General features: G+C 32.0%; 7 protein-coding genes and 1 pseudogene across 10 annotated transcripts; all 8 read right to left on the bottom strand.

Moving 5' to 3' along the window:
- Positions 1-310: 310 nt before the first annotated feature.
- On the bottom strand, positions 311-5,846 carry LOC145940952 (uncharacterized). The gene is made up of 10 exons (XM_083046636.1): positions 5,038-5,846; positions 4,542-4,641; positions 4,264-4,374; positions 4,012-4,167; positions 3,890-3,939; positions 1,500-2,336; positions 1,018-1,117; positions 687-797; positions 437-592; positions 311-364 (listed from the first exon to the last, which is right to left on the bottom strand). Exons 1-10 carry the CDS (start codon positions 5,844-5,846, stop codon positions 311-313), a joined length of 2,484 nt encoding a protein of 827 aa, XP_082902762.1.
- Positions 5,847-6,018: 172 nt separating this feature from the next.
- LOC145940948 (odorant receptor 4-like) lies at positions 6,019-8,458 on the bottom strand. Its single transcript, XM_083046621.1, has 5 exons — positions 7,422-8,458; positions 7,192-7,291; positions 6,990-7,100; positions 6,770-6,925; positions 6,019-6,114 (listed from the first exon to the last, which is right to left on the bottom strand). Exons 1-5 carry the CDS (start codon positions 8,207-8,209, stop codon positions 6,019-6,021), a joined length of 1,251 nt encoding a protein of 416 aa, XP_082902747.1. The 5' UTR covers positions 8,210-8,458.
- A 1,978-nt stretch (positions 8,459-10,436) lies between these two features.
- LOC145940577 (4-vinylanisole receptor-like) lies at positions 10,437-12,319 on the bottom strand. The gene is made up of 5 exons (XM_083045902.1): positions 11,289-12,319; positions 11,054-11,153; positions 10,849-10,959; positions 10,622-10,777; positions 10,437-10,490 (listed from the first exon to the last, which is right to left on the bottom strand). The coding sequence occupies exons 1-5, from the start codon at positions 12,116-12,118 to the stop codon at positions 10,437-10,439; spliced, it is 1,251 nt and encodes a 416-aa protein (XP_082902028.1). The 5' UTR covers positions 12,119-12,319.
- A 577-nt stretch (positions 12,320-12,896) lies between these two features.
- Positions 12,897-14,799, bottom strand: LOC145940574 (odorant receptor 4-like). Its single transcript, XM_083045900.1, has 5 exons — positions 13,976-14,799; positions 13,640-13,739; positions 13,455-13,565; positions 13,168-13,323; positions 12,897-12,960 (listed from the first exon to the last, which is right to left on the bottom strand). Exons 1-5 carry the CDS (start codon positions 14,752-14,754, stop codon positions 12,907-12,909), a joined length of 1,200 nt encoding a protein of 399 aa, XP_082902026.1. The 5' UTR covers positions 14,755-14,799; the 3' UTR covers positions 12,897-12,906.
- A 1,078-nt stretch (positions 14,800-15,877) lies between these two features.
- On the bottom strand, positions 15,878-17,930 carry LOC145940591 (4-vinylanisole receptor-like). The gene is made up of 5 exons (XM_083045916.1): positions 17,108-17,930; positions 16,891-16,990; positions 16,575-16,685; positions 16,226-16,381; positions 15,878-15,959 (listed from the first exon to the last, which is right to left on the bottom strand). Exons 1-5 carry the CDS (start codon positions 17,887-17,889, stop codon positions 15,906-15,908), a joined length of 1,203 nt encoding a protein of 400 aa, XP_082902042.1. The 5' UTR covers positions 17,890-17,930; the 3' UTR covers positions 15,878-15,905.
- A 670-nt stretch (positions 17,931-18,600) lies between these two features.
- LOC145940573 (odorant receptor 4-like) lies at positions 18,601-21,405 on the bottom strand. Its single transcript, XM_083045899.1, has 5 exons — positions 20,248-21,405; positions 19,933-20,032; positions 19,583-19,693; positions 19,101-19,256; positions 18,601-18,693 (listed from the first exon to the last, which is right to left on the bottom strand). Exons 1-5 carry the CDS (start codon positions 21,027-21,029, stop codon positions 18,640-18,642), a joined length of 1,203 nt encoding a protein of 400 aa, XP_082902025.1. The 5' UTR covers positions 21,030-21,405; the 3' UTR covers positions 18,601-18,639.
- Positions 21,406-22,382: 977 nt separating this feature from the next.
- On the bottom strand, positions 22,383-24,786 carry LOC145940572 (4-vinylanisole receptor-like; annotated as a pseudogene). The gene is made up of 5 exons (XR_014426043.1): positions 23,622-24,786; positions 23,351-23,450; positions 23,063-23,173; positions 22,691-22,846; positions 22,383-22,530 (listed from the first exon to the last, which is right to left on the bottom strand). The product of XR_014426043.1 is annotated as a 4-vinylanisole receptor-like (transcript).
- A 122-nt stretch (positions 24,787-24,908) lies between these two features.
- Positions 24,909-27,485, bottom strand: LOC145940564 (odorant receptor 4-like). Of its 3 annotated transcripts, XM_083045881.1 has the most exons (5): positions 26,259-27,485; positions 25,939-26,038; positions 25,710-25,820; positions 25,411-25,566; positions 24,909-25,279 (listed from the first exon to the last, which is right to left on the bottom strand). In XM_083045881.1, the coding sequence occupies exons 1-5, from the start codon at positions 27,191-27,193 to the stop codon at positions 25,229-25,231; spliced, it is 1,353 nt and encodes a 450-aa protein (XP_082902007.1). In that variant the 5' UTR covers positions 27,194-27,485; the 3' UTR covers positions 24,909-25,228. The 3 variants fall into 3 exon arrangements, with proteins under 3 accessions (XP_082902007.1, XP_082902006.1, XP_082902008.1); XM_083045880.1 differs by lacking the exon at positions 24,909-25,279 and having other exon boundaries at positions 25,314-25,566; XM_083045882.1 differs by lacking the exon at positions 24,909-25,279 and having other exon boundaries at positions 25,438-25,646.
- Between the last annotated feature and the right edge of the window lie 189 nt (positions 27,486-27,674).

Below are 27,674 nucleotides of genomic sequence, written 5' to 3'. Positions count from 1 at the left end.
TGGATTTTATAAACAGGGGCTATGCTAAACAGTGAACTCTACGTGAATTGATAATGACGTAAAAGGCCGAACTTGTGCAATATCTAATCTTAAAATTAGATTTTAATAAATTAATTAATTAAAAAGCTCTGCATCTCTCTCTGACTTCTTAAAATTTCTTATTGATAAAAATAGAAACAAGGAATTAGAAGAAGAAGAAATATTTGTTGGCAAACCTTGTTCATTTGTGTCAAATAATGACGATTACAGATTGAATGTTCAAGTATCTTTATGATATCTAAGTTATAGAAGGTTTATTAAAGATATGAAATTATGTGACAAATTTTCGAAGCAGATTAAAGTACGCTATTGATGTTCTGATAATCTATAAAATAACGAAACAAATTGCGTGATTTACGGCTGACAAACTTTGAAAATGATAAACTTCTATACTCACGTTACTAAATGTAGATAACGACATTTCTATTATTCTGCCTGCGGAAATTTTTGCTGGAATATTGGAAACCGCTATTATCAGGATTAAAGTACGGGCCCTTTTAAGCGGAAGACGATGCCAATTCATCGTAGATGTTGTCAATCCAAGCTTGATGCTCTGTCAGAATTATCGATTATATTTTTAAGCAGTGCTCTTGAGAACGTTGATATCTAATTTTCACAGCGAAAGTAATGCAAATAATGCTCGATACCTGATCTGTCAAAAGTTGACCGACATAACAATTAGTAAAAATAGAAATAATGAAAGATGTGAGCATTACAGAATAAGTTAACATGGCTGTAGAATTGCTACTCTCCCATTCCTATAAAATTAATACTATAATAAATGAATTTTATTATATAAATATTATATTATATATTATAAATTTTATTATATACAATTATAATTCTAATAATTAAACTATAATAATCTATAAATACTATTACTTATATTTATTAACTTTTTTTATTTGATAAAAAAAATTATTAGCGTCAAATTGATTATATAAACTTTCGTGGAAAGTATTTTTTTTTCATGATTACCATAATAATATAATATCCTGTGAGACATAAGAATAGAGTAGACCCTACTATTTCCACTAACCATATAAATCGCATAGCTTCCTCCACTTGTATCAAGAAACTGTAAATGAACAGTTTATCCAACAGCTTAATTAAGAGTTAAAAATTGCTAATATTTATGGAATTTTCTATTTATATCATTATTACAATACAAGTATATAATTAACAAAATGCTAAAAATAAAAATCATAAAAGTCATTTGTAGCCTTTTATATATATATATTATTTGACTCTTGCAATATATATATATTAAAATTTCTGCCAGAATATTTTTCATAATAATTCTAATTTAAAGGAAATTTCTGCAGCCGACATTTTCATGCCGACACAGTCATACAAATTCTACAATTAATTATATATCTATATAATAATATATAATATTAAAAAAAAAAGATTTACATAATATTTTCTTCTCCCTTATTTAATAATTTTTATTTACTCACTTTTTCACTTTTATTTGATGTTCCACAATGTCAGCCAGCAAAATCGCGACAGTTAGATCCTCAGGTTCCGTCATGTCATTGAGACGCTGCAGTTTGCCGATCAAAACACTCAGCTGCCCGCAAACGTGCATAATAAAGAATGCCGCTAGCCCGGCTACACCACACGTCATCGAATAAGTGAGAAATCCAGCGAAGAATTGCAAGATAAAAACGATTTCGTATGCAGGGGACTCCTGCTCGTTAAACTTGACAAAGTAACTGGGGCACGCGAGTACTCTTATCGTAGTATTCATCGGCGTCAATATTCGTCCTTTCGAAAGTGGTAGGATAGTACGAAAAGATAGCCCGCCGACGTAAATGAAGGCGGCGGAGAAGATCGCGAACTTTCGACCCGTTCTTGCCTTGGACAGCATCATATTTCGATCGCTCCAGTTGATCGTGCTCTGCCAATCTTGCCATGCCTGTTCCAGGCACGATTGGATTTCTTTCGCGTAATAAATGAATAGACTGTACTTCATGCAACTTATCCAACAGTTCAAAAGCGGTCCTGTTAATTTGACCCTTCGTTTGGAGTCACGTTCCTTTAAGAATATTAATAGAAGACCCGGCACGAGAATAAACGCAAATAAAAAGTAGCAAACAACGTTCTGTAAGCGGATCGCGATTCTTTTCGTGTTGGACGCAAATCTCGGGATCGGCCATATACCGATTATTCGCAGAATAACGCGAGTCACTTGAACTGCGTAATTAAAATCGTTTTCGTTCGCTAGAATCGCTTTCGACGAACGTTCCTTAGTAATTAACTTCATTTCTGACAGTATTTTAATATTTATTAAGCTGAAATTTTACACGCAATGAGTTTGTTCGCGAAATTCGCGCCAGCCACGTTCTTTTTTGACTGTTAAGAATTTCCGTTAATTTCGTCAACAATATTATTGCATTGCGGTTTACGAATAACAGATGGTCAGGCGAAGCTAAAGGCTCGAGCATAACTGCATAGGTGTGTGTAATGATAGATGGTTTCTCTTTTTCTGATAAATACAATGTGCAGTGCGCTTGCGTGCACGAAACGGCTGCACGTAATAAAGAGGCATATGAGAAAAAGATTGCAAATTTAGCATGCCAAACTTCCGGTTAAATGCGATATTGAAAAGCAAAAAGAAAGACCGTCATTCGTGGCACCAGGTGGTAATTCCCAAAGTTTGACTCGCTCTCATATCATATCATGCAAATAAAGCAGGATGTCCTGTACTTTTGATTGGTATTGCACCCCTCACAAAGCTGCTCAAAGTCTCGTTTTGATAATCACAGTATCTAATGTACCTGTTAAAATCACCGCGGGAAAATTTATGGATTTATATCTCTCAATAATTTTGGTGCCATAAGTGTTTCTATTTTATAATTTGTTCATGTTTATACATATGTATATATAGTTCCAAACAGTACGGATGAAACTTTGTCTTGTAAATCTTAATAAATCACAAATTATTGAAATAAATATATCAGCATTTAAATAGTAAAGTTGTAATTAAGTAAGCAAAAAAGTAAAATCTAAACTAAAATCTATAGATTTCTGTCGAATGTGTAAATAGCACAATATGTAACATTAATTAACGCAATCACGAAAATTTTAGAATTTTTTGTTCTTATTTATATTAGAAATATAAACGTATTTTCGTTTACATTTGTATATCTTTCTATATTATGATATCCCGTTTATAATTTTTAATTAAATAAAAATATCGGCATAACAAACTTACAAAATGAATCGTAATATGTATTTTACTTACATTATTATGTCATGTAAAGCTCGGTCTCCATGGACGGCCAGATACCCAATAGACGACAAATAAAATGATTTGGTTGCATGGTATATTTTATATCATTTTCGTAATGTTTATTCGCAAACATTTTAGTGAAACACCTTTGCAACTACGGTGATTCGGCGCAGTTTAAAAGTTTGGTACTATGAGTTGCGTGTGCGCGATTTTTTGCCGCAAGTAATTATAGAATCGATTCACATAGGACAGTCTCTTTAATTCACTTACTATTTTGTATCAGATCATGGATCTTATAAACAGGGACTATGCTAAACTAATAGTGAACTCTACGTGAATTGCTAATGAAATAAACGGCCAAATTTGTGCAATATCTAATCTTAAAATTAGGTTTTAATAAATTAATTAAAAAGCTCTGCGTCTTTCTCTGACTTCTTATAAAATTTCTCATTGATAAAAATAGAAAAATGGAATTAGAAGAAGAAGAAATATTTGTTGGCAAATCTTGTTCATTTATGTCAAAAATAATTACGATTACAGATTAAATGTTCGAGTATCTCATATCGTTATGGTATCTAAACCATGGAAGGTTCATTGAAGATATGAAATTACATGATAAATTTTCGAAGCAGATTAAAGTACGCCATCGATGTTCTGATAATCTATGAAGTAACGAAATAAATTGCGTGATTTACGGCTGACAAACCTTGAAAATGATAAACTTCTATACTCACGTTACTGAATGTGGGTAGCGACATTTCTATCATTCTCCCTGCGGAGATTTTTGACGGAATATTGGAAACTGCCATTATCAGGATTAAAGAACGGGCCCTTTTATGCGGAAGACGATGCCAATTTATCGTAGATGTTGTTAATCCAACCTTGAGGCTCTATTAAAATTATCGATTATATATTATTAAGCAGTGCTCTTGAGAATATTGATATCTAATTTTCACAGCAAATATAATGCAAATATTGCTCGATACCTGATCTGTCAAAAGTTGGCCGACATAACAATTAGTAAAAATAGAAATAATGAAAGATGTAAGTATGACGGACATAGTTAACATGGCTGTAGAATCGCTACTCTCCCATTCCTATAAAATTAATTACTATACTAGATAAATTTTATTATATAAAATTATAATTCTAATAATAAATTATAATAATCTATGAATATTATATTAGTTCTCTTCTGTTTGATAATTATCAGCTTCAAATTGATTATGCAAATTCTCGTAAAATATATTTTTTTCATGATTACCATAATGACATAATATCCTGTGAGACATAAGAGTATAGTAGATCCTACTATTTCCACTAACCATATGAATCGCATAGCTTCCTCTACTTGTGTCAAGAAACTGTAAATGAACAGTTTGTCTAATAGCTTAATTATATATATAACAGTTAGAAATTGCTAATATTTATGGAATTTTCTATTTATAACATTATTACAATACAGGTATATAATTAACAAAATGCTAAAAATAAAAATCATAAAAGTCATTTGTAGCCTTTTATTTTTGACTTGCAATATATATATTAAAATTTCTGCCAGAATATTTTTCATAATAATTATAATTTAAAGGAAATTTCTGCAGCTTTTTATGCCGACACAGTCATACAAACTCTACAATTAATTATATATCTATAATTATATATTTTATGACTATCCTCTTACTTAACAAAAATATAAAAAAAAACGTTTACATGAAAATCTCTTTTTCTTCCTCATTTGATCATTTTTATTAACTCACTTTTTGACTCTTGTTTGATGTTCCACAATGTCAGCCAACAAAGTCGCGACAGCTCGATCCTCGGGTTCCGTCATGTCGTTGAGACGCTGCAGTTTGTCGATTAAAACACTCATCTGTCCGCAAACATGCATGATGAAGAATGCTGCTAGCCCGGCCGCACCGCACGTCATCGAATAAGTGAGAAATCCTGCGAAGAATTGCAGGATAAAGACGATCTCGTATGCCGGCGACTCCTGCTCGTCGAACTTGACAAAGTAACTGGGGCACGAGAGAACTCTTATCGTAGTATTCATCGGCGTCAATATTCGTCCTTTCGATAATGGTACGATAGTACGATAAGACAGCCCGCCGACGTACATGAATACAGCTGAAAAGATCGCGAACTTTCGGCCCGTTTTCGCTTTAGACAGCATCATTTTTCGATCGCTCCAGTTGATTGTGCTCTGCCAATCCTGCTGTGCCTGTTCTAGGCATAATTGGATTTTTTTCGCGTAATAAATGAATAGACTGTATTTTAGGCAACCCATCCAACAGTTCAAAAGCGGTCCTGTTAATCTGACTCTTCGTTTGAAGTCGCGTTCCTTTAGGAATATTAATAGAAGACCCGGCACGAGAATGAACACACATAAAAAATAGCAAACAACGTTCTGCAAGCGGATCGCGATTCTTTCCGCGTTGGACGCGAATCTCGGGATCGGCCATGCGCCGATCATACGCAGAATAACGCGAGTTACTTGAACCGCGTAATTAAAATCGTTTTCGTTTGCTTGAATTGTTTTCGACGAACGTTCCTTAGTAATTAGCTTCATTTCTGACTGTATTTTAGTGTTTGTTAAGCTGAAATTTTACACACAATGAGTTTGATCGCGAAATTCGTGAATTTTGCGTCAGTCACGTTTTTTTTATTGTTACGAATTTCCGTTAATTTCGTCAACAATGTTATTGCATTTCGGTTTACGAATAACAGATGGTCAAGCGGGGCTAGAAGCTCGAGCATAACTGTATAATGATAGATGGGCTCTCTCTTTCTGGTACGGTACAGTGGTCATGTACAGTGCGCTTGCGTGTACGAAACGGCTGCGCGTAATGAAGGGTCATGCGAGAAAGAGATTGCGAATTTAGCATGCCAAATTTCCGGTTAAATGCGACGTGGACGAGCAAAGAGAAAGACCGTCTCTCGTGACCATGTGATAATTTCCAAAGTTTGAACCTATATTACGTCATATAAATAAGCAGGATGTCATGTAAGTAAAATATTACGGTTCATTACTGATTAAGAAGTTTGTTATGCTGACACGATTATTTAATTATAAATTATAAACGGGACATCATAATATAAAAAGATACATGAATGTAAACGAAAATACGTTTATATATATTCTAATATAAATAAGAATAAAAAATTCGAAAATTTTCGTTATTGCGTTAATTAATGCTGTGCTACATATTGTGCTATTTACATTTGATAGATATCCATAGATTTCAGTTTATATTTTCTACGGATAGATATTACTTTTTTGTTTAATTAACTACAACTTTACTGTTTAAATGCTGGCTTTACGTAATATATTTAGATATGCCACTGATGTTCGCATAATCTGAAATAATATATAATTATACATTTGATTCAATAATTTGTGATTTATTAAGATTTACATGACAAAGCTTTATCCGTAATGTTTGGAACTATATATATAAATATGAAAAATTTATGAAATATGGAAACACTTACGGCACCAAAACTATTGAGAGATAGATCCATAAATTTTCCCGCGGTGATTTTAACAGGTATACTAGACACTGCGATTATCAAAACGAGACTGCGAGCAGTTTTGTGAGGGATACGATACCAATCGAGAGTACAGGAAGTAATATACATTTTTATACTCTAAAAAGATAATCATATAAAATTAACGATTTTTTTTTATTAAATAATTATTTGTGCTCGATACCTGGTCCGTGAGAAGTTCGCCGATAAAGCACAATATGAAAATATTAAAGATGAATGTTAAAAGAAGTATAGTGTACGTTGTCATAGACACAGCATTTTTATCTTCCCACTCCTATAAAACGCGCATTAGAAATGTCTTTTACATTATTAATCATATTTTTGATTTTTTTATATCATACTTATTCAAAATATATTTTCCGCACCATTATTATATAATATCCAAGAAGGCACAAAATGAATGTGCATCCAACTACTTCTATCAGACACGTGTATTGTAAAGTTTCTTCTGCTTTGCTTAAAAAGCTAAAGTGATATTAATGAAAGTATCTTATTTTTATTAATTTCTCATTTATAATCATAAAGCAGTATGTCATAAAATATTTCTAGCATACAATTCAATTGATTTGATTGATCGCATAATGAATTGTATTACCTCTTAATCCTGATATGTTGTTTTACAACATCCGCTAATTTCCGATTGACGTTTTTGTCGTAAAAATGTTTTGTTTGCGTGAGATCTTCCATTCTGGTGATAAGAATTTTCAATTGACCACAGGCGTGCAGTACCAGAAGAGCTGCCAGACTGCAGGCACCACTGGTTACCGAGTACTGCACGAATCCGGAAAGAAACTGAATAATGAAGATGATTTCGTAAGCAGGTGTTCTCTGCGGGTCCACGAATACGTAATAACCGTCGAATCCCATCGGTCTGATCGTTACGTTTTGCGGTGTGATGATGACCCCGCGTGACAAGGGCATGATAGTGCGATACGAAAATCCGCTGCCATACACGAAGGCTACACAGAGGATGGCGAGACTGCGACCGATTCTGGAATTGCCCATCATGATCTTGCGGTCCTTCGTTAAGGTCAGCTTCCTCCAGTCTTCCTCGATGTGTCTGATGCATTCCTTGATGCGGTCGCTCCGGAAAATTAGCGCCGCATGCTTCAGCACAGCCATCAGACAGTTGCACATAGGACCGATCATTTTGAGGCGACGACGCGTGTTCGTCTCCTTGAGAAACATTTTCAGCACTCCCGGCACGAAGATGAAATACAGTAGAGCCTGGCACAAAATTCTGAGCATCTTTATCTGGGCAGTCTTGAAAGCGGACGAATCGTCTCGCGATGGCCATACGCCAATCAAATTTAAAACACAGCGTGTCACTTGCACGGTGCGTCTGATGTCGTCGCGATGGAAATTACTTGTTTGACGGTCCATTTGATCTAAATGTTACTAAAGAACTGGTCAACGCACTGACGTGGAATGGGAAACGTAATGTCAGCGCGCTTGCGTTTTTAATGGAAGCGAAAGGGAAGTGGGATCGGTCGTAGGTATAGAGATTATTATCCACAATCTTCCTTCTCTTTTATAGTCACGGAAAAGTTAAGGACGTTCGAGAAAGGGGATTCGCAAAGTTACGGAAATATACGAGAAAATAGAGAGAAAAGATAGCAGGCACGGCGGAGAAAAATGTATTGATCGTTTGATGACGATGCACGTGTTCTGTGCTCAATGACTATTTTACTGCAACAGGTTAAGTAAAAAATATCGGATCGAAATAAAGAGAGCATATAGAGAGATTGCGTGATACATAACATGATAATTTATAAATGGCAACTTTCTTCAGAAACTAACAATAAGATAAAGAAATAATGATGAATGAGATAATTTGTATAAAGTTTTTTCTTGTGCGGATGTTCTTTTCTGCGTAAATAAAAGGTCAGAGTTAATTATACTTACACATTAATGATATGATGCATCTTTCCATAAAGGAAATATATTTGAATCAAAAAGGTGTTTTCTTTTCTTTCGCAAAGTATCTTATTTTTTCAAATAAATGTTTATAAAAAAATTTGTATCTTAAGTAACATTTTTATACTCTATTGTTTTTATTTTTATATGAAATAATTAATATTTTATCAAGACGATTATGTTTACATCTACAAGAAAATATATAGTTAAACATTTTATACATAAAGGATTACTTCTAACGTCTTGTACAAAACATTTCTAAATTCCATTATCTTGCAAATGAAATAAAAATCAAGAATTAAAAATAAAAAAATATATATATCTGACATATTTCTTGTCTGTTAATTGCACATATAATTACACATATAATTACTTTCTCTACAATCAATTTATATGATATTTATAGGGAATTGTTGATATCGTTATTATATATCGACTTCGCATAAAATGATCGATTCTTTAAAAACTCTACAGATACTAAATTTAATATAAAAAGTGAATAAAAAGAACAGATTAAGACAAATAAAAAAAGACATGTGAACCTTATTTTAGAAAATCAATTCTATTTTTTAAATAATAGTAAATTAAGAAATTTACGAAAAGTGGAATTGATCAATTTCTATTTATAAGAGACACGATAGATAAGATAAGCACACACAATAAATAAGATAAGCATAGCAAAACTTATTTCCACATTTTGATCTAGTATTCTACGATTATGAGCAGTCTTTTCTCCAAATTCTTTCTTCTTCATTTATCAAAGTGTCCATTAAGCATTTCCAATTGCGCACATATGTGAACATAGTGCTGAATACATTGATCAGCGTTGAGTATTATAGATCACCATTATGGTGTATTTAATATCTTATGATGATATATTAAGAATCCAGAAGAAATTGTATAAAAGAATGTGATCTTATGCGTAGAATTAATTTATTTGTCGAATAGAATGAAATAGCTTAAATACGATAAATGTTTATTCGTGACATTTTTATGTCAACGAATTTTTCCGTGCTTAGCATAATCGTACATGCTATAATAAAAGCTGATGAAATAGACAAATGTAGAATATTACACAGGATAAGTAAATGCTTCGCAAAGTCTTGCTTGCATCAATTATGGGATCACGATCGTTTGCGCGTACATGACATATATATGACATATACATATATTGTACAAGTCTGTATATGTATGTATTCTTGTGAATGTCATAAATAATTAAATGTTAATAAATATTAGAATGAAGGATTAAAGGAATAGGTTAATAAGAGTCGGTGGGTCGGAAATAAGAACGCAAAATTTTTTGTTGAACGCAATATTTTCAACGCACCGGCTCTTATTAACCTATTTCTTTAATCTTTCATTCGAATATAATAGAGCCTTTATCTCCATTATAATTTAATAAATTTTAAGTGTGATTTATTATTGGTTGTTAAGAAATTAGTTTTGTCCTAATATGAAAGTGTGTCTCGTTTAATTATAAATTATACAACATGATAATAATACATGTAAATATAAAATAGTATACGAATGTAAAGAGATTAATTTATATTGAATTTCTAGTATATAAACATAATGAGATTTTCGTGCTTGCATCAATTAGTGCCATTTGCAAACAGTGCTATTTACATTCGATAAAAATCTTAAATTTCCTATGAATAAAACTCATTTTCTTCTAATTAATTTTTCAGCTTTAAACGCCGCTCGTACGTAAAAGATTTAGATATGCAACTGATGTCCTTATGATCTAAAAATCACGTAATTGCATATTCGATGATGATTCAAAATATTAAATTGTTAAAAGATTCGAATTTTTTTGCAACATTTAAAACGAATAAAATATATGAATAGAAGAAGTATGTAAAATGAAATACTTACAGCACCAAAGCTATAGAGAGATAGATCCATAAATTTTCCCGCGGTAATTTTAACAGGCACACTAGACACTGCGATTATCAAAATAAGACCTTGAGCTGTTTTGTGAGGAATGCGATACCAATCAAGAGTACAGGAAGTTATATACATTTTCGTGTTCTGGGAGAGTAATTTGTATGATTACAGATTAGCAACTATATTATCATTCTTATCAAATGACCAGTAAATACCTGATCCGTAAGAAGCTGACCGATAAAGCATAATATGAAAATATTAAAGATAAATGTTAAAAGAACTGTAGTATAAATTACAATTGGCGTCATACCATTTTCTCCCCATTCCTATAAAATGCGCATCAATATATCGTTAATAATATATATAATATACGAGTATATATGGTTTATATCATATATATTTAAAGTAGTTGACATATACCGCTATTATATAATAACCAAGAATGCACAAAACGAATGTAGATCCAATTACTTCTACCAGACATGTGTATTGCAAAGTTTCTTCTACTTCTCTTAAAAAGCTAGAATTTTATATTAATGTGTATGTAAAAATATTTCAATTTTAATCATTTTCCATTTCTATTCGCAAAGCAGAACATTATATTTTCTCACATAATTTAATTGACATAAGTAATTGCAATAATGCATTGTATTACCTCTTAATCCTGATATGTTGCTTTACGACAGCTGCCAATTTCCGATTGGTGTTTTTATCGGGAAAGTATTCAGTCTGTGTAAGATCTTCCATTCTGGCGATAAGAATTTGTAATTGGCCACAGGCATGCAACACTAGTAGAGCCACTAGACTGCAAGCACCGCTGGTCACCGAATACTGCACGAATCCGGAGAGAAGCTGGATGATGAAAATGATTTCGTAAGCCGGTGTCTTCTGCGGGTCGATGAACATGTAGTAGCCATCGAACGGCAGCGGTCTGATTGTCACATTCTGCGGCGTGACGATGACTCCACGTGACAATGGTAGAATCGTGCGATACGAGAATCCGCTACCGTACATGAAGGCCACGCAAAGGATCGCCAGACTGCGCCCCATCTTCGAATTGTCCACCATAATTCTGCGATCCTGCGTCGGACTCACTTTCCTCCAGTCTTCTTCGATGTATCTAATGCAGGCCTTAAGTCGTTCGCCTTGATAGATCAGCGCAATATGCTTGAGTATAGTCATCAGTATGTTACACATTGGTCCGAGCACTTTGAGGCGACGATACATATTCAATTCTTTAAGAGATATCTTCAGCCCGCCCGATACAAAAACAACATATAGCAAAGCTTGGCACAAAATCCTGATCAACTTTGTTTTTACGATCTTCAATGCGGATGAAGTAGTGCGCGATGGCCACACACCAATTAAATTTAAGACACCGCGCGCCACTTGCACGGTACGTCTGATGTCGTCGCGATGAAAAGTATTTATGTACATGACTTGACGATCCATTTCATCACGATGTTGCTGATAAACTGATCGCATCGTGACGAAATGGAAAACTCAAGCGGCGATGCGCTTGCGTCTTCGACGGAAACGGAAATAGAAAGGGATCGGTAGCAAACACAGCAATTTTTCTCTCTTGTAAATCGTGGAAAAATTGCGAACGTTGGGGATGTCTTTATTCGAGGAAGGAAACATGATGGAAAGTCTAGACTTCGAGGAAGTTTCAACTTTAGAAAGTAGCAAATGCGAGAAAATAGAGAGAAAAAATAGCAAGCAGGGAAAAATGGCAGATAATGTATTGATCATTTGATGACAGTATATGTTCAACCGTACTGTGCATATTCAATGACTATTTTACTGTCACAGTTAAGAAGAACAGAATCATGTAACAAAAATCAAATGAGATACGGAACACGTGACGTGATAAGTCATAATTATCATATTTTTTCGAAACTAAGATATAACTAAAAATTGTATAATAAAATTTATATTAATTAATATATTTAATTTCTCTGTTTCTTACGTACCAAGCAAATAAAAAGTTATATGTAATTGAATACATACGAATGATATATGTATATAATGTATTATCCTCTAAACAGAATATATTCAAATCCGTGAAAAGACATTTTATATGTTGCAATAAATATTCAAGGATATGCATTTGTAATAAGAAAAAGTTGTTTGCATTTTATATAACATTTTTACTACTTTTATTTCCATGAAATTAATGGTTCTACGAATAATGATCTACAATTATTATAAAAGGAAATATGCATTAAATATTTTGTACATAAAATCATGTACATATATTTGACATGGATTACTTATTCCATTACTTTTCGAATAAGATTCAAGTATGTAACAGCCGTTTTAACAACCTAAAATGTAATATATCTATTGCATGCTTCTTGTATAAAATTAACTTTTTTAAAAAAGGTTTAGTCTTTTTACAAAATGTTAAATATTTATAGATCAGCATTTTATAAAAAAAAGCATGACAATTTTTAATAAAATGATTGAGTTTATAGAGCTTCTGCGATATATATATATATTGCTAATTTTTTACTAATAAATCTATTACTTACATCACCAAATGTTTTGATAGAAAGATCGATAAATTTTCCGGCTTTAAGTTTAGTCGGAATATTTGACATGGCTATAACTAAAATCAGTACTCGTGCTTTCGCAACCGGAAGACGATACCAAGCCAATGTACACACTGTTAATGACAATTTTTCTCCCTAGTTTTAATAGCAAGATATACGTCAAATAGATAATAATCAGAAAAGCTTTGATAGATTTACATATCTTACTCTTTTTGCGTCACACTATACTACTTATAATAGATTCGTAATATTCGTAATAAACATACCTCTACAGAGAGTTGTTCACCGATAAAACAAAAAATAAAAATGTTGAATCCAATCGACGTCAATAGAACAAGATATGAAAACATAGCTATAACATTTTGATCTTCCCACTCCTGGAAAATCAATAGTTATATGTATAAATTTTAAGTAAGCAACTTTTTATCATTATATAATTATCTAGGCGCACCGTAAGAATATCGTGCCCTAGAAGACATACAAGCATCGTACATCCCATCACTTCTAACAGGCTCGTGTGTTCCAGAGTATTCTGCACCAATTGTAAGAAACTATAAAGGGATGCGCGCAAGGTATAGATTTTTATCAGGAAACTTTGTTGACCTAACATATTAGAAAAGATCATAAAAAGCTAATAAAACAAAAAAGATTAATGTTATGTTTCAAATTCATAGAAAATTTAATCAATTAAGGAAACTTCACGGATTTCAATATAAACGAATAAACGAGAAAGAAGAGTGCAGAGAGAGTGCAGATAAATAAATAAAATAGATACTGTAAAACTTACTTTCGCATTCTGGTCTGATATTCCACAGTCGCGGCCAGCCTTTTAGCTAGATTCTTTTCTTCGGGTTCGTTTATCAAATCGTTTATTAATGACATTAATATTTCCAATTGCGCGCATAGATGCATAGCAAAAAGCGCGGCGAGACTGCAAATCGCCACTGTGATAGTGTATTTTATAAATCCGGAAAAGAACTGTATGAAGAACATAATTTCGTAGGCGGGACTGATCTGTCCGTCGAAAAAAATGAAATAGCTCGGACAGGGCAAGAATCTGATCGTAATGTTCCGATCGTTAACGAACTTTCCCTTGCTCAATGGCACGACCGTACGGAAGTACAAGCCAGAAGAATACATAAATAAACCGCATAAGAGGAGCAAATGTCTTGCTGTCCTGGCTCTGTCAATCATGTATTCACGAGCGCTGATGCTTGCGACGTTTTGCCAATCGTCCTTCACTCGCATCAAACAGTTTCTCACTTGGTTCTGAGTGAACACCAGGCTGCTATACTTGAGCACCGCTAATATCGTGAACATCACGGACGATATGAGTTTCAGTCTGACGCGAGTACGTTTCTCGACGATAATCACGTACAGGATTGTTGGAATTAATTCACAAGCGAGGAGGAAATAGCAGGCCAGGATGAGCAAGATCCTGCTGAGATTTTCGAAAATTGATGGTTCGGTTTCTATGGACGGCCAGATACCCAATAGACGACAAACAAAACGATTTAGTTGCATAGTATATCTTATATCATTTTCGTAATGTTTGTTCGCAAACATTCTTAATTTTTTATTAAATACTTGTGAGCGCGACGTTATCGAATAGCAAGATTTTGTCGTTTGAAACGACTTGATGTGCGTGATAAGATGCATGTAATGACAACACGCGCGCTTTTTCATCACTGATCTAGGCGAGCTATCGTTTAGTCTGAGCATAACTCGGTGCGTAAGTGCGCTTGCGTTCCGAGTGATTGAGTCCAAGTCACGTCAAACGAATGAATAATAATGCGCGTTTAGAACTCTTCAGAAAAATGGAAAGCGTAGTAAAGTTTGAAAATAAAGTGAATTAATGAGAATCGAGACATCTTTCCGTGAAATTTATTCTTATCTGTGTAAAGTTCATCGACTTTCGTAGTTACTGCTAATGTAATTATGTTTCATAAATAGAACACTCTTCTCTCTAGAAGAAGCATTGGAAAATGTTCTCGATGTTCTGTAGAGAAGTATTAGCTATATGGATGAGATTATAAACCTTTGATTTGTTTGATATGATAACACACAATTTTGTATAAGTCATTGTGCATATCTCATTGTATATCTTTATCGATATGCAGTATCATTAAAAAAAGTATATTTAAATAGCGAAGATATTTTACGTTGTATGCATTTTTCCATTTTAACTTTTCATATTTTATATAGATGTATTTTTTATATAAATTCAAAATTAATGTTCTTGCTAATGTGATAAGAAGAATTTTTATGTACATTCACGAAATCAAGTGTAATTTCTTTAATATTTCTTTATAAAATAATTAATATTTCGCTAGAAAATTATAAATTATATTTTAATTGTAAGACATTTTATTCGATAGAACGTCAATTTAAATAAAAATATATGTTTTTTTATCCGTTAACATTTGCTGATCTGTGTAAACAGGAAATTATCATTCGTAATTTTGTCTTTTCTTTTGTCTTATAACTTGCTATTCAGAATTATAATATTGTGTTTGCCAGGGCCAAAGCCTTTTATATCATTTGTTATTAATCGATATGTTATACACAAAATATAAAGTTTTATATGGATTATATAATATTATTGATATATCGCACACATTAAGCTTTTCTCGGTATTTGATACGTAAATATTATTGATTTTCAAAATATGATTTTACACATATATAGCCTACATTACAATTTCGATAATTAGAAATTTATTCGGTTATACTTCGTAACATATTAAAATATGCACCAGCTGTTTTCATTACCTAAAACATTTATTTGTTTATTCGTCTAAGTTACTCTTTAGAAGAGAAGAAAATTAATAAAGTGCAAACTATAGATGTTTCATAAAACTGATATATATTTATAAGAATAGAATTAAATCTTATAGAACGAATAATTATGTTTTCTATGTAAATCTTTAAAAAACGATATTTGCAAATATATAATGCATAACAATTCTATAGTAATTTTGCAAACAAATATGAGAAAATACGAAGAGAAAAATGCAAAAAATTAAAAATTAACTTACGTGGCCGAATGTTTTGAGTGATAAATCTATGAGTTTCCCAGCGGAAATCTTGGTCGGCGTATTAGACATGATCATCAGCAGCACAATACTGCGTGCTTTTCTGTCCGGAAGACGATACCATTCAAGTTCGCAGGATGTAGTAGCTACTTGCTCCGCCTGTCATTAATATTGAAAATGATGAAAACAATTATTAAAATATTGTAATAAAAAATAGTGCAAAATATTTCCAATTTTTTTCTATGGGATAAAATTTATTTTCAACATTTTAAGTAATTTAAGTCAATTTTATTCATAGAGAAATAAATTATATACGTATTATTTGTGGATATTAATACAGATCAATATATACCTGTAGAGTGAGCTGTTCGCCGGTATAACAAAACATGAACACGTGAATTGTTACGTTTGTAAGACATAACAAATAAGTACACACAGCTGCTGCATTATTACTTTGCCATTCCTATAAATAAAATATTTGCGTAACAAGTATTATTACTTAATCGAATTTATAGTCTTTTTATAAAAGAATTAATTTTATGCTCAAAATATGACTTAAGAGTGCAAAGATTGAATTATTTAGGTATCAATAAATCTTTGTAGCTTATAATTTTTATAGCATATACGATTCGCTTTTTCTATTGAATAGAATTGACACACTTACGAACCATTAACATAAGATATACTAGAACGCAGATGGTTATCGTGTTTGCCATTATTTCCATCAAACATACATGGTGCAGAGTTTGCTGCACCAAACGCAAAAAACTGAAATGTTATTATCGATGATGCCGAGCAAACATTGCGACGATACGGAAAAATAGAGCTAGCTATTAATCGCAAAAAAATTATAATATTGAAAACCGATGAAAAAAACAAACTCACTTGCGTACTCTTATTTGATGTTCGACTACCTCAGCTAATTTGTCATCCACCTCGTATTCCGTTCGCCACTGCTTCTCCACGAGTTTCTTCATCAGATTTATCAGGATCTTTAACTGACCACAAGCGTGCACCACAAAAATAGCTGTGAAGCCACATGCGCCCGTCGCGATCGAGGCTGAAATTAAGCCGGATAGGCACTGGATCACGAACAGTATCTCGTAAGTGGGGCTGACTTGCACGTCGATCGAAAAATAATAACCCGGACATGCCAATAATCTGATTGTGATGTTGTCATCGGTGACAAACGTTCCCTGAGACAACGGCAGAATCGTTCGAAAGGTGAGAGCACCGCCGTACATCAGGACACCGCAAAAGGCGACCAGTCGTCTTCCAGTTCTGGCGGATGTGAGCATCATGCTGCGCGCATCAGCATTAATAACATTTCTCCAATCGTCTTCGACGTGCTTCAAGCACTGCCTGATCTGATGATCGCGAAGTATAAAGATGCCGTATTGACCTGCGGCCATGAAGTTATAGAGTAGAACAGGGATTATCTGAAGTCGAACACGCGTCGTTTTCTCCATTATCCAATAAAAGATAGCGGGTATTAGATCACAAGAAAGAAGAATGTAAGAGACGGAGATTAGCAGGAGCTTATAAATCTTCTTGCAAATGGATTTTTCTCTACCGATGGAAGGCCAGACACCGAGCGCCTGCATAATGTTGCGAGTTGGTTGCGTGATGTACATGATATTGTGATGGCAATCCTCTTTACCTGACATCTTTCTATGTATTTTGCAGAATGCTTTACGATACTCTTGGACTTCATTCGATACGTAGTTTCCTACGAGTAATGCGGAATCTACAAGCGAGCTGAATCTCGACTGATCGTCGAAGAGAGAAAAGTTGATCATAAAGTAAACTCGCTTGCGCTTGCGCGCATTAAAAATTCAAATGTTATGTGAGGCAGAGAGATAGTAGCGATAAAAAGTTTGCAAATGCAATTGTTCGAGGGACGCGACTATCTGCCATGTTATGAAAAGTATTTTTATCTGTACGCGAACGCGTTCATCTCCCATTGTAACAACTAGGAAAATAATTATGTTTATCTCTTTGTATCTTCCTATATCGTAACTTGTATAACTTTAAAAAAAATTGCAATTCCAATCACGAAGTAATAATTTCGATTGCATTTTGTTAAATATTCTGGTTTATACATTCTGTATCAATTAATATATTTTTTTAAATTTTATAACAAAGAGTAATATTTATTTCTGATGTAAATAAAAAAATACATGTTAATAAATAATAAATTGTTTAATAAAATATGTAGGTATTTATATTCAAATGTGTGTGATAAGTATTTTATATTATATATATCTACATAAAATAATTAAAATTTTATATTTAACTTATGTAATATTACTGATTCACAGAATATATATATACAATATATATATATATAATTAATATATCAAATATATATAATTTACGTCATAATCTCGATTATAAGAATTTAAACATTTATTACATTATTCGATTACATTTCGGAGCATATTAAAATATGCTCCAGATGTTTTCATGACCTAAAACATATTTAATTGCTCATTGTTTTGATCAATTCTCATTGTCAGTATAAAAAGTCATACTTCTATTATAATTATAAATAGCAGATTTGTTCAGTAAAATTAATATCCATGATATATATTACATAATGCTCTCTAAAAAAGATTTCAACTAACATTTATATATATTTATGAACATAAAATGTATATATAAATGTTAGTTGAAACCTTTTTTAGAGAGCATTGTGTAATATATATCATTATTTAATATTTATATAATTAAACGATAAGACGATTGCTTAAAAGATTTTATCAACAATTTTAATTTTTGGCAACTTTGTTTTTTGGCAGATTTAACAAATTGAACACATACATATACACACATACACACACACATACTTTTTAGAGATTTTAATTTTTTTACTTACATCACCAAATGTCTTTAGTGACAAATCGACAAATTTTCCAGCGGAGATCTTGGTTGGCGCATTAGACATAATCATTAATAATACAACGCTGCGTGCTTTCCTGTTCGGAAGACGATACCACTCGAGTCCGCAGGATGCAATGGCCACCTTTTCCGCCTATTGTTAATTTATTACACATACGTAGCAATGGCCATAAAATTTGTTTTTATAAAATTTTTATTTGCTATTTCAAAGATAGTGCAATATACATTTTTTAAATACTTTCTTTATATTTTTAATAAAAAGTTTTCATAAAAATGTAGTATTTCAGCGTATATATAATAGTGTAACTTTTAATAAAATATTCTCTCAAAATTTAAAGTGCAACTTTATTTATGTAATAAATAATTTTTAATTTTTAATTCTAGAACATTGAGATTTTTTTATTATTATTTTTATTGTGACTGTCTATTTTAAAAATTGAGCGTGTTAATAAAACATACCTGACTAGTAAGTTGTTCACCGGTATAACAAAATAAAAACATATGAGTTATCACGTTCGTAATGCTTAACAAATAAGTGCATAAAACTGCAATATTCCTACTTTGCCAATCCTACAAATATAAATGTTATACATACATATATAACGGATTGATTATTGATTAATTGAAAATTTTTAAATAACTCTTTGTTTCTGAAACATGCATCGTATAAAAATTTGAAATTAGTATTAATAAGAGCAAATCAGAATTTTAAATTACGAGTGATGATTTAATTTATTAATTTCTTTATTTGTATATGCCCAAATATTTAATTTACTTTTTTGTTAAAATTAATTAATCAACTTACGAACCACTATCATAAAATATAATAAAAGACAGATGGCTATCGTATTCACCATAATTTCTATCAAATATATTTCCTGTAGAGTGTGCTGTACCAATCGTAAAAAACTGAAATGCAATTATCATAAAAAATTAATATTGTCTGCATCAATGAAAAAAAAGAATAATCAAAGATACAAAATTATTAACGGCAACCCAGCAACAAGTTCATTATTGATAGATACACATTTAGTTAATTAATATTTTGAATTAACTAATTAAAAGGCATTAATAAATAAATAAAGAGGCACAAATAATTTATAAAAAACAAATTGCGGACTTACTTGCGCACTTTTATTTGATGTTTGACTATTTGAGCTAACTTCTTATCCACTTTACGCTCCTCTTGCCACGATTCCTGCACGAAACTTCTCATCAAATCGATCAAGATCTTTAACTGGCCGCGGGCATGCACCACGAAAATCGCTGTAAGGCCGGATGCACTTATCACGATCGAAACCATAAGAATACCTGTCACACATTGGATTGTAAAGAGTATTTCATAAACAGGACTGACGTACACGTCGAGAGAAAAAAAGTAACCCGGACAAGCAAAGGGTCTTATTGTAATGTTCTGATCGGTCACGATTTTCCCTTGGGACAACGGTAGGATAGTTCGAAAAGTGAAGGCACCACTATACATGAAAATTGCGCAAATTGTAGCCAGACGCTTGCCCATCTTCGCGGATTTCAGCATGCTATTGCGCGTGTTTGCACTAATGATGTCCTCCCAATCTTTCTCGACATACTTCAAACATTGTCTGAGCTGATCACGCCGAAATATAAAGATGCCATATTGACTGACGGACATGATGTCGTAAAGAAGAAGAGGAATCGTCTGGAGTCGAATGCGCGTTGATTTCTCCATCAGCCAGTAAAGGATACCAGGTATAAGCTCGGAGAAAAGAAGAGTATAAGTGATACAAATTAACAAGAAGTTGCAAGCTTGCGAATACACGGATCTTTTTTGATCGATAGAAGGCCAGGCGCCAAGTATGAGCAAAATGTTACGAGTTGGTTGTGTGATATATAACATATCATCTTGATAACCTTTGTTTTGTGGCATTTCTTTCGATTAATTTTAAATGTGTTATTTCGGACTCTTTATCGCGCAAGCTTACGCTTAATACGAAACCTGGACGCGAGCGGAATCACGACTGATCGTTGAAAGACAAATCTGATCATAAAGTCAACTCAATTCTCGCATGCGCTTGCGCGTTTGAAACATTTAAACGTTGCGTGAGGAAAAGAAATAGAAAAGTAAAGTTCATAAAAAGTTACTCGCCAAGGGACGAGATGGTGTTCCATGAAAAGTATTCTTACTCGTCTGCGTTTATTGACTTTTGACCGCGCGCGATCAAGAAAATCATAATATTTAATTTTCCTCCTTTCTATACTTGCGCGCGATTGTGTGCACATTGATCAAGAAATGATCATTTTGATTATATTTTACAAAAGTACTTTTATATATGAATCTCTTAAAAGGAGTTATACTAATAAATTTTATTTTTTGTAAATTTCTTAATTTTAAATTAAAACATTAATCAATTAACCATAATTATTTATGTTATTAGTATTTAATATTATGTGTTATCAATTTATAATTAACTTTAAATATGTTAAAATTTATTTGTAAAGTATATTTTATACAATGTATAATTGCAAATCTGTCAATTATTTGATATTATTATTTTCATTTATTATATATATATACCGCGATATGTTTGTGTTTAATTGATTCTTTCGTTATGCTTATTTCATAAGAAACTGAAATTGAAATTGCTTATTTTGACAATTTGAAAAGAGTTAATAATGTTATTCATTTAATGAATATTCTTTGCCCCGGATGTAAAAGTAACTCATTACATGTACTTACGTGTTACAAGGACTGAAAAGCCACGTCAAGCGAATAGCTAATATTGTACGTACAAAACTTTTAAAAGGAATCGAAAGGGGTTGCACGCAGATTTATTTATGAATGCGCTTTGTCATAGGGAGAGAAAGTTCTCTTGTTGGAAGTCAACAAAAATTGATGTTCTATGAATGAAGAAACTTGTTGATGATATCAGTGTGAACATAATACGATTGTTGATAATAAAATATCCAAAGCAATTTTGCTTGTCGCATGATTATATCCTGAATAGTAAAAAAGAAAAATATTTTCTATAACTACACAATTGTTGTTCCTCAATCAAAATATTTAAAATATTAAAATAGGTTTATATATATATAATGATCGATAAAGAATAATGATGAATTGATGCAATGCTTTGAGTATTTAAACACTGCTTATTTTTGTTTGTAAACAATGTTGGAAAATTATTCAAGCTTTCACGAAAAAAATTTTACAATTATAATTATACAAGAATATATTCAAAATTAAAAACATATATCTTGTATGTGTATATACATTGGCTCTAATTATTGTAATGTTACATATAATTTTACATACGATACGATATTGTTGACACGATATGTAGCTTAAATTATTTCGATGATTCGAACTGAAATATTCAATCAGTTACATTTCGAAGCATATTAAAATATGTCACAGCTGTTTTAACAACCTAAAACAAATCAATTGTCCATTCGCGCTAGTTTAACAGAACGAAAAATAATTATAGCATATAATATAAATATATTCACGCACACATACACACCCACACATACACACATTTACACATATACATCACAAGCTAATAAGTTTGTTTAAACATATCTCCATACATCACCAAACGTTTTAAGTGACAGGTCCATGATCTTTCCAGCGGTGATTTTTGTAGGCAAGTTAGACATAATCATCACTAATACAATCCCGCGTGCTTTTTTATCCGGAAGACGATACCACTCAAGCTCGCACGATGTATTAGCCACTTTCTCCGCCTATTATAGATAAAGATATTAATATTTAATTTATTGTAGCAACATATTTCATACACTTAAGAGTTATTTCGAAAATTGAAATATTTTCGTTACATTTTTATGATTTCGAGAATTATTTCTATAACAGATAAAAATAATAATTTATAAAATAACAAAAATAATATTAAACATTATGATTATATAGTAAATTTAATAAAAATTATAATGCGAATATACCTGAGTTGTGAGTTGTTCACCGGTATAACAGAACATAAACACATTTATTAGCATAGACGTAAGCGACATAAAATAAGAGTACGTAGCTATTGTATTGCTTCTCTCCCATTCCTATAAATATTGCACTTTTTACATAAACGCCTTTTTAATATGAAAAATATAAAAGAAAAATCACTATTTTGATCAATTGTTTCAATACTTTTACAATTTTTATTTTTACATTTTATTAAATAGGTAAAAAAATATGTTTATATTTTGTTATTAAAGAAAGTAGAATAAATTACAAACCACTATTATGCAATATCCTAAATTGCAAACAATTATCGTACACCCCATCAATTCTATCAAACATATTTGTTGCAGAGTATGTTCCACTAATCGCAAAAAACTGTGAAATATATTGACTATGATATATGTATTAAATCGATACTTTTATAAAATAAGCTAATAGAATTAAAAATTACATTCCACATATTAAATGCGATATTAATTGTTGATCAGCGATCAATTATTTTTATAATGATATATATTTAGTAAGACTTACAAATTAAGAACTTACTTTCGTATTCTTATTTGGTGCTCTACCACTTCAGCCAGTCTTCTATCCACTTCTTGCTTTTTTTGCCATTAGTCCTCAACAAGACGTCGCATCAAGTCTATCAAAATTCTTAGTTGACCACAAGCATGCATCACGAACACGGCTGCGAGGCCACACGCGCCCGTTGTGATCGAATAAGTAACTAAACCTGATAAGAACTGCATCGCAAAAATCATTTCGTAAGTAGGACTGGTCTGTGAATTAAAAGAAAAAAAGTAACCCGGACAGGGCAAGGGTTTGATCGTAATATTCTGCGCGTTAACTATCTTTCCCTTAGCGAACGGCAAGATCGATCGAAAGGAGAGTCCGCTGCCGTACATGAAGGCTCCGCAAAGTGCAACCGAACGTCTTCCCGTTCTCGCTGATTCGATCATTGTATCTCGTGCATCCGCGCTAGTAACAATCTTCCAATCTTCCTCAATATGCTTCAAACATCGTTTGACTTGATATATTTTCGCGAAATATTAAATTACCATATTTACTCGTGGCCATAAAACAATAAAGAAGCATAGGAAATGTTTGAATTCTGATACGTGTTCTTTTCTCCATTAACCAAAAGAGGATATCGGGAATCAGCACGCAATAAAGAAAAGCGTAGGAAACACAGATTAATAGAAACTTGAAAATTTTTTCGCCAATAGATCTTGCTCTGTTGGAAGACGGCCAGACCCCGAGCACACTTAGAACGTTACGTGTTAATTGCGTGATGTATACAATATCATCTTTATAATGTTTGTTACACGACATTTTTTTTGTGGATTTTGGTCTCGCACAATTATTATTTTAGGAAATCATTTAAATATCAACTGTCAAGCAAATTACTGCGGATACTGTGAAATATAGACGATAGCTGAATTACGATTGATTGTTAAAAGAAGAACTGACGTCGAAGTAAACTTGCCATCAAGCTGCGCTTGCGCTCTTTAAGAATTCAAATGATATGTAAAGTAGGGAAATAGCCATAAAGCTATAAAGTTTGCAAGTGAAATGATCGAGAACTGAGATTGTTTTTTTTTTCTACAGAAGGTATTTTAATACGCCCTTCAACTTTGCAACAGGAAAACAATTGTGTTTTTCCGAACTTTTTTCTTGAATGTTATCATAGTTTTGATATAGGTGATGATAATATTTGTTAAAAGTTAAAAAATACGAAATTGTTTATACGTGTATATAATATTTAAATAAAATTGAATAGCAAGTAAGAATTAGTAAATATTTTTTTAGATTGTCAAAAAATGTGAACTTTTATATAGTTAGATAGCTAATTAATATTTATTTTCTTATATTTTTGGATGAATTTTGTGATGTGTTTTTTATCTAAACATATTCATCGCTTTGTAGAAAAAATCTTGATGTATATGGTAAGAAATAGAAAATGATATTTCTTTATTATTGACTCGAGTGAACAAATCGTTTAATCCTTCAACTTCTTGAAGCTTATCCAGAACAGATGTATAAAATAGAGAGTCATTAATTGCATTATATGAGTACTCTTTTTATATTACTACTTTTATTTAAAATCTAATTTTTTATTGCTACTCTATATATGCATGACTAATTCTTAGGATTCATTCGAATGATCGAAGAAGATTTAAATATGTCACTGACATCTTAACAACCTAAAATGAATATATTTCTATATATGTACATATATTAATCACTTCTTCTTTTTCTTTTTCAAAAAATGTTTTTATTATTAATAATGATGACGGTATTCATTATACATCTTAAAAAGATAATTGTTACTTACATTGCCGAACGTTTTGAGAGAAAGATCGATAAATTTTCCTGCTTTTAGTGTTAGTGAAGTGTGCGAGATGGCCATGATTAAAATCAATGCTTTCGCTTTTTCATTCGGAAGACGATACCATTCTAATGTACACACTGTTAATGCTATTTTCTTTTCCTAATTTTATTAATTAGTTATATGCATCAGAAATAAAATTGAAAAGAAGATAATATGTGGCACATATTCCGTTTCATTATCTGTTAAATACTTTACGATTATTTTTTTCAACCATAACAAAACTACAACTCGGAAATACATACTTGTTCGATGACTTGTTCGCCCATGTAGCAATAAATAACTACGTTGAATAAAAGCATCATTAATGTAATAATATATGAGCATAAACGTACAGTATTATGATCTTGCCATTCCTGTAAATTGAGCAGATGTCTTAATATTACTTAGAATATTACAAAGTTTTTTATCAAACATCGTATCATATCTATCTAAATTTTCTTAAAATTTGTTATTACATAAACGTTTGCGCACCATCATAATGTAATATCCTGCAAGGCATATGAATATGCTAGATCCTAGAATTTCTATTAAACTTGGATATTGTGTAGCATTCTGTACCAAGCGTAAAAAACTGAAATTTACACGAGAGAATTGCAAATATTATTCTTAAACGAAAAATATTAATCATTTTTGATAAATTTTATCATATAGCCATTTTATATATTGTCATGTATTAAATTATAGAATACATATTCTCTCTCCCTCTCTCTTTCTTTCTAATGAATATATGAGATTTGAATATTAACAAAATCATCGAAAAATTATATAAATATGAGGAAAGAAAAACTCACTTCCGTGTCTTAATTTGATGTTCCACGAGAATAGCCAATCTCTTGTTCAAATGTTCTTCTTGGTGCTCATTTACAAAATTATTTATTAATGTCACTAGTATATCCAGCTGCGCGCAAAAATGCGTCACACAGAGGGTAATGAAGCCAAAAGTTATTATCGTAACTGTGTACCTTACAACTCCCGAAAAAGATTGTAGGAAAAAAACGATTTCGTAAGCGGGACTACGTTGCACATCAAAGATAACGAAATGCGCCACGGATGGCAGAGGTCTAATCGTAATATTCTGAGAAGTGACGATCTTTCCACTTGACAGCGGCATGATAACTCGTAGAGCTACTCCGGTCATGTACACAAATACGGCGCACATTATAACTAAACGTCTGCCAATTCTTACTGAATCGACCATCGAAATGCGAGAACTCGGGTCGACGATGTTTCGCCAGTCTTCATCAACCAGCTTCAAACAATTTCTAATTTGATTCTTGTAAAGCAACATGTAACCGTACTTGATAGTCGTCACCATTGTGAATAGCACACTGCCCAAAACTTTAAGTCTCAAACGAATGTCTTTCAAGACTATAAATACGTAGATCGTGGTCGGCACTAATTCACAAAAAAGAAGAGCAAAACATGCGATGACCAACGGAACTGTCTCCACTATCTCGGGAAGAAAGGAATTTTTGCGCGCGAACGGCCAGATTCCTATTAGACGAAAAAAGAAGCGATTTATCTCGAAGGTGTACTTTATATCGTTTTCATAATACTTGTTGACAATCATGTTGGGATTAATTCTATAACTTCTATAATCCCTAAATATCTTAATTTTGTAGCACGATACTATGTAATAAAGTCGCACGCAACATTTCTGTAATGTTGAAACAATGCGTGTTTGTTCGCCACTGACCACAGCATATCCTTTGTTGGACAAAAGCATAATTTATAGTTCGCGTGCGCCTGCGTAGAGAGACTGAAAAGCCACGTCAAGCAGATGGCTAACATTGCGTGTATTGAAAACTTTTGTAGGGGTTGCATGCAGATCTAGTCATAATTCTTTTATCATATAGTGAGAGACAGTATTTCTGCTGAAAGTCAAAAGAGGATTAATGCTGTGCAAAGAAACTTATTTGATAATAACAGAGTAAGACAGGGTTGTTGACTCCTGATATTTCACTATACAATACTTGTATATGTGTGTGCAGAAATCTATGAGTATGTAAAGCGCAATATCATTTTTTAATAACGTAAAACATACATTTTTTTGATAACGTAAAATTATATTTATATTTGTGCTTATATTTGTGTTTTAAAATTTTTTAAACTTTTTAAAACTTTTTAAAATTCTTATCCGTTGTTATTTATTCTTTATCATAATAAAATAGAGATATATAGGGATTTATATAAAAATATATAATATA

Source organism: Prenolepis imparis, unplaced genomic scaffold, assembly GCF_030444845.1.
Source record: "Prenolepis imparis isolate NDT839.2.m4 unplaced genomic scaffold, iyPreImpa1.0 SCAF_9, whole genome shotgun sequence".
Lineage (NCBI taxonomy): Eukaryota > Metazoa > Arthropoda > Insecta > Hymenoptera > Formicidae > Prenolepis > Prenolepis imparis.
Note: the sequence above shows the minus strand (reverse complement) of the source record. Positions and strands in the feature narration are given on the sequence as shown.

Excerpts from the sequence above, each read along its gene's own strand:
- LOC145940574 (XM_083045900.1), bottom strand. The coding sequence starts at position 14,754 with ATGTTTGCGAACAAACATTACGAAAATGATATAAGATATACTATGCAA. Across the intron at positions 13,740-13,975 it reads TATCAGACCAGAATGCGAAA|TTTCTTACAATTGGTGCAGA; the intron begins GTAAGTTTTACA and ends ATCCCTTTATAG. Across the intron at positions 13,566-13,639 it reads TAGGGCACGATATTCTTACG|GAGTGGGAAGATCAAAATGT; the intron begins GTGCGCCTAGAT and ends TTGATTTTCCAG.
- LOC145940577 (XM_083045902.1), bottom strand. The coding sequence starts at position 12,118 with ATGCGATCAGTTTATCAGCAACATCGTGATGAAATGGATCGTCAAGTC. Across the intron at positions 10,778-10,848 it reads GTCAGCTTCTTACGGATCAG|AACACGAAAATGTATATAAC; the intron begins GTATTTACTGGT and ends TTACTCTCCCAG. Across the intron at positions 10,491-10,621 it reads CTCTCTATAGCTTTGGTGCT|ATCATAAGGACATCAGTTGC; the intron begins GTAAGTATTTCA and ends CGTGATTTTTAG.
- LOC145940952 (XM_083046636.1), bottom strand. The coding sequence starts at position 5,846 with ATGAAGCTAATTACTAAGGAACGTTCGTCGAAAACAATTCAAGCAAAC. Across the intron at positions 4,168-4,263 it reads GCCAACTTTTGACAGATCAG|AGCCTCAAGGTTGGATTAAC; the intron begins GTATCGAGCAAT and ends TAATTTTAATAG. Across the intron at positions 798-1,017 it reads CAGGATATTATATTATTATG|GAATGGGAGAGTAGCAATTC; the intron begins GTAATCATGAAA and ends TTAATTTTATAG.
- LOC145940564 (XM_083045880.1), bottom strand. The coding sequence starts at position 27,193 with ATGCTTTTGTCCAACAAAGGATATGCTGTGGTCAGTGGCGAACAAACA. Across the intron at positions 26,039-26,258 it reads CATCAAATTAAGACACGGAA|TTTTTTACGCTTGGTACAGA; the intron begins GTGAGTTTTTCT and ends TGTAAATTTCAG. Across the intron at positions 25,821-25,938 it reads CAGGATATTACATTATGATG|GAATGGCAAGATCATAATAC; the intron begins GTGCGCAAACGT and ends CTCAATTTACAG.
- LOC145940573 (XM_083045899.1), bottom strand. The coding sequence starts at position 21,029 with ATGCCACAAAACAAAGGTTATCAAGATGATATGTTATATATCACACAA. Across the intron at positions 19,257-19,582 it reads GTGAACAACTTACTAGTCAG|GCGGAAAAGGTGGCCATTGC; the intron begins GTATGTTTTATT and ends AATTAACAATAG. Across the intron at positions 18,694-19,100 it reads CACTAAAGACATTTGGTGAT|GTCATGAAAACATCTGGAGC; the intron begins GTAAGTAAAAAA and ends AATATGTTTTAG.
- LOC145940591 (XM_083045916.1), bottom strand. The coding sequence starts at position 17,889 with ATGTCAGGTAAAGAGGATTGCCATCACAATATCATGTACATCACGCAA. Across the intron at positions 16,991-17,107 it reads CATCAAATAAGAGTACGCAA|TTTTTTGCGTTTGGTGCAGC; the intron begins GTGAGTTTGTTT and ends ATAACATTTCAG. Across the intron at positions 16,382-16,574 it reads GCGAACAGCTCACTCTACAG|GCGGAGCAAGTAGCTACTAC; the intron begins GTATATATTGAT and ends TATTAATGACAG.
- LOC145940948 (XM_083046621.1), bottom strand. The coding sequence starts at position 8,209 with ATGGACCGTCAAACAAGTAATTTCCATCGCGACGACATCAGACGCACC. Across the intron at positions 6,926-6,989 it reads GCGAACTTCTCACGGACCAG|AGTATAAAAATGTATATTAC; the intron begins GTATCGAGCACA and ends TTATCTTTTTAG. Across the intron at positions 6,115-6,769 it reads CTCTCAATAGTTTTGGTGCC|CCGTTTCGTACACGCAAGCG; the intron begins GTAAGTGTTTCC and ends CATTACGCGCAG.